At 33.9% G+C, this 12766-nt stretch overlaps 1 protein-coding gene across 11 annotated transcripts in view; it reads right to left on the minus strand.

The window, feature by feature from the left end:
• Positions 1-12766, minus strand: part of kidins220a (kinase D-interacting substrate 220a) — a 154795-nt gene that overhangs the window by 76690 nt on the left and 65339 nt on the right. For all 11 annotated transcript variants that reach the window (XR_012393039.1, XM_009293186.4, XM_694244.9 and 8 more), the window contains exons 21-22: positions 11546-11690; positions 11284-11446 (exon numbers count right to left, since the gene is read on the minus strand). Coding sequence is in view for 10 of the 11 variants with exons in the window: in XM_009293186.4 (XP_009291461.1) it covers positions 11284-11446; positions 11546-11690 (308 nt within the window). In the remaining variant the exon portion in view is untranslated. The remainder of the gene's footprint in view (positions 1-11283; positions 11447-11545; positions 11691-12766) is intronic.

The following is a 12766-nucleotide window of genomic DNA, read 5'->3' on the forward strand; positions in this document are numbered from 1 at the left end:
AACTACTCTTTTTTTTTTTCTTGGAAAAATTGTTTGTGCCTTTTTTGGAGTTTGACTGACTTTCTATTTTGTAATCTATTTTGCTCTGCCATTTTGAAACATTGCGGTGTTAAATTTATTTCTATATTAAGAAACAAAACCTTTCTTGGTGTTCTTTACGCCTACATTCAGTATAAGTAAAATACTTAAGTTCTTTTAAAAACAAATACTTTAATACTTTTACTCAAGTCTTATTGGAATTGATGACTTGTAACTTGTATCGGAATAATTTTTACAGTAAGGAATCTATACTTTTACTCAAGTATGTTTTTCAGATACTCTTTACACCTCTGGTGTAGTGATAACTATGTCCTCAGATCTGTCAATAGTCAGACAGATAGATGCAAAGCTAGTCATTTGGCATCATACATCTTCTCTGCTTTGCACATCATACTTCCACATTTTTGTATGAAGTAGATCTGGGAGAAGGTAACACAGAGAAATGTTTAGCATTGTTCATTTACATACAATACCAACACTAACAATACAAAGCCACTTGAAATTCTGCTAATTTGTTTAGGGAAAAATAATGACGTCTCTTCCTTAACCACAATAACGGCAAGGAATGTTGACCTGAAAGCACAAAGCCACAGAGCAGCTTTAAATCCCTCTGTGCAGCCCACAACCTCTTCCCCAGTTTCAAACTCATCTCATCCATCTGAAGGTCACTTTGTGCACCCAATAAATGCACTCCCTATCTTAGATTGGGCTTCTCTCCTTTGGGGAATAGATGGGGCTTTCAACAGCCTAATCATTTATAGGGCCTCTGGGCAAATAATGGCTGCACTTTTTAAATTACCAAGTTTACCTCTTCCACCAAAGAGTCTTGAAGGATCAGGTTCATGGACAAAAGCTTCCCTCCAAAGGCGGAGGAGAAAACACATCGAGATGCTGAAGACAAGACCGGTACGTGACAAAAATACGGATCCGCGGGAAGAGTAAGAAGTTCCAACTCAAAGGCAAAAGGAGTTCAAAAGAGCAGAAAAAAAGAAAGCCGTGTGCTTTTCAGAAGAATTATTTAAAGGCTTATTAGGCTTTTCGCATAAAGGAAATCACATAAATGTGCTTCAAAAGGCGCTTTTATCTCCCGACGTAATTGCGACTGAAATTACAATAATTGTACCAATTAAAGTAATCCTGAATGAACAGTATGTCATCTTAATGTTTCAGTACTTGGGAGAAGAGTCTGTCTAATTAGCTCCAATAGCCTCGCACGCATTCACTTTGAGTGTCATTAGTTAGAAAGTTTCGCTAAAAATCGCTGTAAATCCTGGATTTGAAGCACAGAACTGAGAGCCAATTGTTCCCTCAATGAATAAGCCGCGCATTGTGACAGGAAGCATTGTGAGCGGGACAAGCCTTTCGGAAGGGCTTCCGTCTTCTTGTTCTTTCACCGATGAATGTCACACCAAGTTGGCAAGCTGAGGCGAGGTGTGGACGAAAGGTGAAGAGGTGTGTCCTTCCCCCTCCTTGCATGTTCACATTGCGATTGGTGCTTTTGGAGCGTGTCACGCCAACTCTCCTGGTGGGTTAATGAACAAGGGCCGCTCTCGGAGTAGGAGAGGAGGGGACATATGTTCCCAGGCCAGAGCCGGCTGATACGGGGAGGGCGGACTGGGCATGGTACCCACTCCACTCAGGTTCTGTCATACCATCCTGGCACAAGCCGGGCACCAGATGTCAGAGCAGAACCGGCTCGGCGGGCCACACCTCGTAACAAGCGCAAAACCGGAGCAAAGTGCCATAAATAAACTCCCAGTGGACCTGACTCTGCTCAAAAAGTCCACTACAGATCATGGCCATCCGCCACCACAACATTTCTCTCACTCGCTTGCTTTCCATTTGGACTTCCGCCTAAAACTGACCAAACGTGTGTCTCACTATAACTAAGAGATAATCTGCCTGAAATAATGCCTGTAAAAAAAAAATACAACAGCATAAACTGTGACTCATGGTCTTAAGGAAGGAAGGAAGACGTAGGGGAGGCCTAAAAAGAGTTTCACAGTGAGAGAAAAAAAAAGCAAGTGACTTAAATCTGAGAGAAATGCAATTTGTTAAATGGTTTCCTTTCAAATTGTTTAGTTTGATTTGTACCTGTTGTTGAGTAGACTCAAAATACAAAAGGTACGAACTAGCCAGTCAAGGTGGTTTCTAAACCTGGTGGTTAGAAGCCAACGTACCATAAGGACACAGAAATCTTTGTGTTTCGCCTGCCCAGTTGGATTAGTATAGCCTGTCACAATGTTAATCATAAAACAATCTGATGTTATTAGCAGATTATACACATTCTGGTGCAGATTAAAGGGCCGGATCAACAGGGAACATGAGAAATGTTTCCATATTACAGGCAATAAAAGGTAGTAATGCTTGACAAAATGACCAAAAACATTTTGTTTATGAGTCTAAATTATGTAAGAGCAAACATACTTAGAATTAACTAATAATAAATATTATATATATATATATATATATATATATATATATATATATATATATATATATATATATATATATATATATAAAGATTTCAGATGCAAAAACCTGCAATCTGAACTTTCCATCAAAAATCTGCATTATTCTCAGCCTACTTTGTTTATGAGTTTTTTCACTTTAAAAACAATGAAAAGAACTTATTATTTGCCATAAAAGTGAAATTACTAAACCTAAACACTGGAGCCTGATATAAACACTTGTTTTAGAAGAAAATTTCAGATGGCATTTAGAAGTTTTTGCATCTGAACTATATATATTTTGTGCATCATTATACTACACATTATATTATTTATTCTTTTTAAAACAGGTATAAAGATACTTTAAAATTCTATTTAACTAAAAATACAATAATAAAAATGTATTATTGTAACAAATAAATAAAACATGTTGTTGGGAATAAGATTACATAAATTGCAAAAAGACTAATTGACTAAAAAGTTCCTCTTATTAAAGTTTCCCCAAATATGACTTTTGATTCACTGGAGGAGGTCAAGAAACTGAACTTATGATATTTCTCATTTTTATGTTCACCCATTCGTGAAGCACTTGTCAACAATAAAATAAAATAAAATAAAATAAAATAAAATAAAATAAAATAAAATAAAATAAAAAAAAATAAAATAAAATAAAATAAAATAAAATAAAATAAAATAAAACAAAACAAAACAAAATAAAATAAAATAAATTGTTATGTGTTATGCTTTCACCAAATGTGACACAAACAAATGCACACACTAGAAAGCACACAAAAGTTCTGCCCCTCAATGACCTACCATGTAACAGCACTACAAATAGGGGATTTCAACACTTCTCTCTTTTAGGAATTTGTGAGTATTTGTGTTGCGCGAGAGAGAGGAGAGAGAGAAAGAGAAAAGGATGTAGAATAACCAAGCAAATCCAGACATAAAACACACACACACTCTCTTATATACAGTCATAGTATGTCCATTTCAACAGCGGATAACATCACACCATCAGCTTCATGCACCATCACAAGAGTGAGAACACAAGCCTAGGCCTTGTGACTGCATTTGAGAACCACTGCTGACCTACAAAACTCACACACCTCTTTCTGATTGGCTCTTACAAAAGCATACACCACATGCTGGCCAAACACCAGTCCACACCACTCTGGTCATAAGACTGAAGGCCTCTACGCACTAAGAATGACAACTAAAAAGACAACTGTAATGAAAACCAGGGATGAAATTGACCGTATGACTACAATATTTGTTTTCATCTGGATGTCCAACAGCATTTTTATTTATTTATTTTTAAACTTTCATACTGTAAGTCGGTTAATAGTACAGTTGAGATGTACACTCTGCTATTCTTGTTAATTATAAATTTTAAATCTCTCAAACAGCCAATCAGAATCCATCCTGCCTTAAACAGCTCTATCATTTAAAGTACCAGCTGTCAAAACCACAGCAGGAGCTTATAATAACAGAATGATGGCATCCATTGGTGCGGATGCCAATAAACTGCATTTATAATTTGTTGTCTTTACAGCTTATTAATAGCATCTGTGTCATGTTGTATGTCAGATCCCTAAAATGTAACCAAAATTACTTTCATTAAGCAGAAAACTTTAAACTGTTACCAGTAAAATAAACTATTTACAGGGCAGCGCTGTAATGTTATGACATTAATAATGACATTATCGTTAATTATTACAGAGACTAATCTAAACACTGACTAGCCAAGTGAAGAGAAACCTGTGTGATTAGATATATTATTATTACTTGAAAATGTGTGAACAGAAACTAGATCTAAATGCAATTCCACAAATTACGTTTTCATTCACTTTAATATTTCCCTATAATCATGACAGCAGCAGCAGATTTAGCTTAACTGTACAAGGGAAACTTGAATTTGAGGGGCTTTTCTGTTTATTTCAAAGGCTTTTTTTGGTACTCATTAATATGCTGCAGTTTTGTTTAACATATAACTCTTTATGAGCGATAACTGTGTTTTTATTCATTTTCATAAATCATGTTTTTGTGCAAATGAATTCTTCAGTGCGCAGTAAAAACATTCATGAAAATGTATGAAGACTGAGTTATGAGTGTTTGCAAATGAACTCTTCAATTGCACTTTAATTGCAGGAAAAAAGGGGTTACTTTTCTGATTCGTTCAAATTTAGAACTCATTTTAAATCTATGTGAACTATTTTAGCAAGTAAGTAGGTAATGTGTATTTATATAGTGCATTTATCGCATATGGCCATACACCCAAAGCCCTTCATGAGCAGTTTCTCCACACCACCACCAGTGCTCAGCATCCACTTGGATTATCCCACAGCAGCCACAGGACAATAACACCAGTGTGCTCACCACACTAGCTATAGGTGGAGTGGAGAGATGGTCATAGAGCCAATTCAGTGAATGGGGTTGATTGGGAGGCCATGATGGGTAAGGGCCGATTGAGGGAATTTGGCCAGGACACCGGGGTTACACCCCTACTCTTTACGAGAAGTGCCATGGGACTTTTGATGACCTCGGTTTAATGTCTCATCCGAAACCCATCGCTCACTGACAGCATAGTGTCTTCTTCACTTTAATGGGGCATTAGGACTCACACAGACTGCAGGTTGAGCGCCCCCCTGCTGGCCTCACTAACACCTACAGCAACCTAGTTAGCTGTCTCCCATCCAGGTACTGACCAGACTCAGTCCTGCTAAGCTGCAGTGAGTAACCAGTCATGAGTTGCAGAGTGATATGGCTTTGGCATTTTAATTATATAAAGTAGTACAAGCCAATCAGAATACGTTTATTTATTTTTTTTATTTGTAATTTGTTCAGAGCCTTCAACTTTTTTGAAAAGGACAGTAGAGAGAATTGACAGGAAAGTGTGAGGAGCAGAGAGAGGAGAAGGATCAACATAGAACCTCAAGGCAGGAATCGAACTGTTGTAGTTGTAAGCACCGGAGTGCATGTGTTATTACACTTTCCACTACGCCATTGGCACCGACAGAATTCTTTCATTTAAAGCGGGGGTGGCCAAACTTGGTCCTGGAGGTGCCGGTGTCCTACATATTTTAGTTCCAACCCCAACTAAACACATCTGAACCCGCTAATTAAGCTTCTTCTAAGAATACTAGAAAATTTCAGGCAGTTTAGTTGGAGCTTAACTATGCAAGACAGCAGCCCTGCAGGACCGAGTGTGGTCACCCCCGTTTTAAAGGGATAGTTCAACCAAAACATCCAACTTGACTGTTAATTTACACACACTCAGGCCAATCAAGGTGTAAGCATTTTGTGTGCTTCGGTAAAACAAAAATGTGAAAAACATTGATGAGCATAGATGAACATTTTTAGATGAAACACCAGCACGGTTACTGGCACTTTGAGGGGAAAAAAAGGAAAAGAAAAGGCAAAATGATAATAGAAAATGCTTTTTAAGACCTCAGTTTATTGCCTAAAGTCATGGATATTATTTAATTAATTAATTAGTTAATAAAATTATTTAATTTTAAACTCATACAGTACTGGTCGCCATGAATGGGCAGTATTTATGATACATGAATTTCAAATAGGGATGCACATTATATCGGTGGCTATATTGTTATCGACCAATAAATGCTATTTTTAATGTTATCATTATCGGTCCGATGTCAAAATTAGGCCGATATCTTTAAACTGATAGATTACGCAATTGTACAGAACTGCCAGTCTTGACCAAAATATATTTATTTTAGTAAAATATATTTATTTAACTTTTTTAATAATTAAATACCATTTTGTTATTTGACCTATTCTTTTGTTTTGTCAAGATGAATGTTAATTTGCTATGTGAATAAAATAAAATAATTTATTATCGCTGTCTTGCATGCTTTGATAAGGCTGTTCAGTTCATAAGATCAGTTCAAGTTTTTATGAAGTTTCTAAAATAAAATCAGTTGTTCACTGTATAAAAATATAACATTTTGAAATATTTATAGAGTTATCGGTTATCGATATCGGACAAAAAAAAATCTATATCAGTGCATCCCTAATTTCAAATTTAAAATAGTATTTTGTCATTTCCATTTGATAGGGTTGATGAATTGGCTTATTATTTCAAAATACTTCATTTTTGTAGTTTTAAAACACTGCAAAATACATAATGCAGCTGCTGTGCTTTGTAGTTTATTTTGATACACTAAAATATTTGATATTTCAATTTAAAGCACATTTTAATGTATTTCTTTTGCCCAACCCTGCTGGTAGCTGAAGCTTGCCATTGACTTGCATTTTTTATAAACTATTTATTAGGGATGCTCAGATTGATCGGCCGAAGATTGGTATCAGCTGATAATCACATTACATGGCTCGATTGGTACTCACCAATCTGGCCGATCTCATGATCGCAAGTGCTTGTTTACCTAGTTTTACATAGATTTATAGATGTGCATTTTAACTTCTCATGCATCAAATATATGCTCCAAACTTTTTTTTCATTAAGACATGTTGAATTATTCTTCCAGCATTTGCAATACTTTCAAATTGCATTGTTAGTAATTTTTCCTCACCATTTGTTTTTAATCTGTTTTTTTTTTTCTTTTTTCTGTAAAGCAGGTTCTGAACATGACATGTCCACATTAAATAAGAGACGTGTTTAAGAGATTATATGCAACATCCTTAATTTATTCTCTCCACTTAAGTGTCATGATTAGAGGCAAAGTGTGCTTTACGAAATGGCAAAGTTATATAAAGCTTGAAGCATCGGAATCGGTACTCTGTATCGGCCGATCACAGTGACAAGGAATCGGTACTCTGTATCGGCTGCAAAAATCCTGATTGGAGCATCCTTACAATGTAAAACTCATCAGTCAACTTTATCAATAAAATTAGTGTAATTAACTCAAAATTGACTGAAAGTTAATTCTACTCATTTGAAAAGAGTTTTGAGCTCAGTGTCGAAGGTAATGAGTTAATATAATACCTCATTACTTCAACTTAATTGGAGTAAGTTCACAGTACCCAAAGAGATTAGTATTTTAACTCAAATGATTTGTAGCAATCGGATTCCTCAAATGGTTTGAGTTGCCTTATTGGGTTTTACAATACTTAGTTGGTTTGAGTTATTTTCATTATTTGGGTTTTACTGTGCTCAAATTGCTTCATTTAATCAAATGCAGTAAGTTCACAGTACTCATTAGGATTAGTTTTTGAACTTAAATAGTTTGTTGCAATTGGTTAACTCAAATGGTTTGAGTTACCTTGACTTTTTGGGTTTTACAGCATATTATTCATTACAGACTGTAAAAATGCTGGGTTCTGCATTATTCCGAAATTAATGTAATTGTTTTAAAACATTTAAGTGAATTGAACATAAAACAATTAGGTTGTCCCAAAACAACTTAAAATGGTGTTGCTTCAGCTCATTTTAAATTAGTTTTAAGTGTAAAAATAATCAAATATCATATGTTCCAGCTGAAAAAAAACATGTTATAATATTCTACTGAAGAAACAAAATAAAGACACATACAGTGCCAATGTGTAACTGAGTACTTCCCGTTTTGAAAATGAATATTTTTATTAATTTCTCAGTGAATAGACAATGCATTTTGGTGCATTTAAACAAGACACATTTATTAAACAAATATATGTATTTAAAAAAAAAGTTTTAGTCACCAAACATATTTAGAAATTGAAAGATAATACCATTAAATTCAAGCTAAATATTTCCTCTTTTTTAAATTTGTATTTAATATTTTTCTATAACATATAAATTTAGGTGTATTAGTTTTTGGACCATTATCGTAAGTTATTTTTTTAGATATGCTCCAGATTTGGCTTCAGTACTGACTAATCTAATAAATATGCACAAATATAATATTGTGTAGTTTCCTATTAAAATGTGAATTTAAAAGATAGATTTGTAAGGGGTGTACTTATATATGCTGAGCACTGTATCTTGCATGGCCTAAGGGATAAGTAAACAAACAGCAAATGTTCAAATTTGGCCACATATGTGATCCCTAGTATAGCCATCATAAATGAACAGGCCTTAATCTTTGTAAACCTAAATAAGAAACAAATGCAGAAACGGACATTAGGCAGACATACATTCACTCTGGCCGCTGTGACTCACCCTCATCTCTATAAAAAGCCAACAAATGTGTGGCCATGTGACCTCCAGAGAGAGAGAGAAAAGAGAAACACCAGTCGGTTTGACAGTTTCTTATCTGTGTGACATCTGTACCAGAAAACTCGTCAACATATGAGGCCTCGGCTTTAACAAGTCACACTGCCGCCTACTTCTCCGAAATGCAGTGCTAGTGTGGACAAGAGGAAAAGAAGGGGTATTTTGTGGTATGAAAGAGGGGGAAAACGGGTGAGATGAAGCACTAAAGGGCATCAGAAAGAGCGGTGAGAGCAGATGCTGACACTGAGAGGCTCTGACACTTCTTCAGCCTCAGGAGTCACAGCATGTTAGTGTAGTGTGACAGAGCAACCTTTAAAGGCCAAACACTGAGCATCAGCAATACTAACGGCCTCTACACACACACACACACACACACACACACACACACACACACACACACACACACACACACACGCCTCAAGCCTCTTGAGAGGATGCAGCAGATGTAACTGTGATTGTGTGTTGCATGTTTGACGACAGCATGCAAATAAGATAATTATTAAAGAGTGACAGTCTGTTAGTCAGGCAGAGGCTGAGCATCATGATTTTGTTTTGATCTTCATATATATATAAATCCTGCTGTAAGTGGCTGGAAGGCAAGATCAAAGCTTGACATATTTCATGGTACATCTTGACCAATGAGGCACCCTGATTTGTAGTAATTGTGCTGCGGTGCACAGAGGAAATGGAGGGATTTGAGATTTCTTACTGCCACCTGCAGGTTACAGGCATTATTACATTGAGCCATTGTACACTGTACATAGCAATTTGTGTTGTTGGGGGAGATGAGAGGAAACAGTCTGCTTCAACAAAATTATCAAAAATATATATAGCATAACTAGGCCCACACGGAAACTTCACGCGCAGATTTCCTGCAGATTTTTCACAGATTTCCGCAGATTTTTAACCCATCATTTATTCTGTTTACTTACTTGAGTAAATGTGTGTTAATTTCTATTTGTTCAGTTTTTAAATTAATTACAGTAATAATATTGACTAATATGAAATTTTCATCTAATTTGTGTACAATGCAGTTTGTACAGTAATATTTTCTGTCTTTTAGTAGATATATTATATGAGATTTGCTTTGTTTACCAAATAAAGTGGATCTAACTTGATTTGCATTTTAAACATTAAATAAATGTTAAAAATATATATATATATATTTATTTTACAAATTAAGGTTTTAGTTTTGATACTCCCAAAATCATTCCGCAGAAATCCGCAGATTTTTACCAAAATTCTCAGCAGAAATAGTAAAAAACGTCTTAAAACAACTTGTGCCTTTCCCTTTTTTATTTTTTTATTTCTTTTTTATCCTCTTTTTAGGTCTGTATGTTTTTTGTTTTTTGTTTTTTTATCTTTGTTTTTCCTCCAAATTGAAAACAAAGATGTAAATATGATTGTGCTTGTCAAATTATGATTGTGAATATTGTCATGTTTTTTATTACTTCCCAAAAGATAGATTGTAAAAAAAAAAATATATATATATATATATATATATATATATATATATATATATATATATATATATATATATATATATATATATATATATTATATATATATATTTATATATATATATATATATATATATATATATATATATATATATATATATATATATATATATATTTTTTTTTTATATATATATATATATATATATATATATATATATATATATATATATATATATATATATATTTATATTTTTATATATATATATATATATATATATATATATATATATATATATATATATGTGTGTGTGTGTGTGTGTGTGTGTGTGTGTGTGTGTGTGTGTGTGTGTGAATTATATATTGTTAATATATATTGTATATATACAATATTATTGTTGTTTTTATTAGTATTAATATTAATAATAATCATAGCAATTTTTGTTGTTTGTTCTATCTATCTATATATATAGTAGTAGTAATAATATTAATATAATAATAATCAATGAACAATGAAATTAAATAAAATATATTGGAATTAAGTTTATATTGAATGAAATTAAAACAAAACTAAACAAAAAATCTAATTAACTGACTAAAAATATGGAATTACAAATTATGGATTACAAATATACAAATCGAACATTAAATAAAGAATTTAAGAACTAAAAAAGAAAAGAAAAAAAGAAAAGCAAAAAAAAAGAATGAACAAAAAAGAAAGGAAAGGATGAGACATCAACAAAAAAAATGAAAAAGTTTGTTCTTCTAAAATTCTAAAATTTAAAAACTAAGTATAAACTAACTAATATTAGAATGCAAGGAAAGGGAAACAAAAAAAAAACTCCATAAACAAGACAACTAACTAAAATATGTAATTAAATTAGTATATTAAGAAGTAAATAACAATTAAATAGGAAAAAAATGACTAAATATTGTAATTAAATAGCTAAAACCTAACTAAAGTAATAATTAAACAGGAATTAATAATCTAAACAGTAGCAGGAAACTAACTAACTAATTAACTAACTAAAGTTATTATATTTAAGCATAGTCAACGTGCAGTTATAGGTGATGTCTATGTGTGCATGTTTAATGAAGTCTATTTGTGTATTAAGTGTGTGTGTGAACAGGAGCTGTGTATCATGGTCATGTGTCAGCTGACCTCTCATAGATGGTCTTGAGTGTGACAAGGTCTGTCACTCCATCAGTTTCCTCCAGGAACAGGATGATCCAAGATGTCCGGTATGGCCACTCCTCGGTCAGGTTGATCCAGGATGCCAGCCGGTCCCAGTTAAAGATGATCTGATTGGCTCTCAGAAGGCGCCCTGTCCGAATACGTCATCCTGATCACATATCTCTACATGCATTGCTTTAATCTTGAACATGTCACGATCAGCACTGGGTTGTAATTGGGTCACACTGACCTGTGACTGACACTATGTTGAGCAGTCTCCTCATGGTCTGAGGGCTGATGTCGCTAAACCAGTCTTCAGTAACCAGCAGCTTGGTGAGGTCAAAGGACATCTGTCTGGTGACGGAGCGCTGCATCTGCCTCCTGCGGTACGTGTCCTACACACCAATATATTAAGTGCCTGGATTATACCTTTGTGCTTTATATGCCCTTTTAGCACAACAGCACTGTATTTCCACTAGACATGAGCCAGTATTTAATTATACAATACAGTATATAAGAACAAATGAAAAGGTTAAGGTTATTAGCTAGAAAATAAATGTACTTTTTTTTTTTATAAATGTGACTTCAGACATTTCTTTGGTTTTTAACTAGGTAGATTTTCTTATGCGTCAAAACCAGCTAAATCCACTTCTGCTTTTTTTGCAAAAACCTCTAAATCCACCAATTGGGACAAGACAGTGTAACTAGTTGAAAACCACTAAAGATGAAATTAGAAACTATTTTACCAAACATAAAACACATACAATTAAAAATAACTGTCAAGTAAGTGGCGGTTCATTCCGCTGTGGTAACCCCTGATAAACCAGGGACAAAGCAGAAGGAAAATGAATGAATGAAATCTGTCAAGTGAGTGCATTAATCAATAACATTAAAACTGACATTAATTAAATTTTAACAATCTGTTGTCATTTCTGATATCTGGGAGTTAGATTTAAAGTATACAGCAATGTAAACATTGTAAACTAAGCTTGTTAAATTCAAATAATGTAGTGTAAAACATTGTTAAACATCAATATCTGTGCATTGTCCATTAATATAAAAAGCTTATCAGATCTATAGGTGTAATGAAGTTATATAAATCATGGATAGTTTTCTACATTATATTGATCTATTTACAAAAATAGCTTAAATTAGCAAATAAACACAAGGTAGGCCTATTGGGCAAAAAGGGGATGCCACTCAGACAATTTTAGAAGCTGTCATTCATTCATTCGCACCATACTTAAGGTATTGGTCTCTTGTTTATCCTCATAGCATCCTTGTTGAATAAAAGAACGGCATTCTAACTCTGTTTTTAGTGAAACGCAGTTGCCATTTAATGTATAGTAAAGTATGCGCAAAAAAACGTTATGAATGCATGTTACACTTCCGCAGCGCAATAGTCTTTTGGTAGTTTTAGCTTAGCGCAAGAGTCGTTTTGAGGCGTTGCGCTACGCAATTTAAATAGCAA

This window comes from Danio rerio, chromosome 17, assembly GCF_049306965.1.
Source record: "Danio rerio strain Tuebingen ecotype United States chromosome 17, GRCz12tu, whole genome shotgun sequence".
In the NCBI taxonomy this organism is placed as follows: domain Eukaryota; kingdom Metazoa; phylum Chordata; class Actinopteri; order Cypriniformes; family Danionidae; genus Danio; species Danio rerio.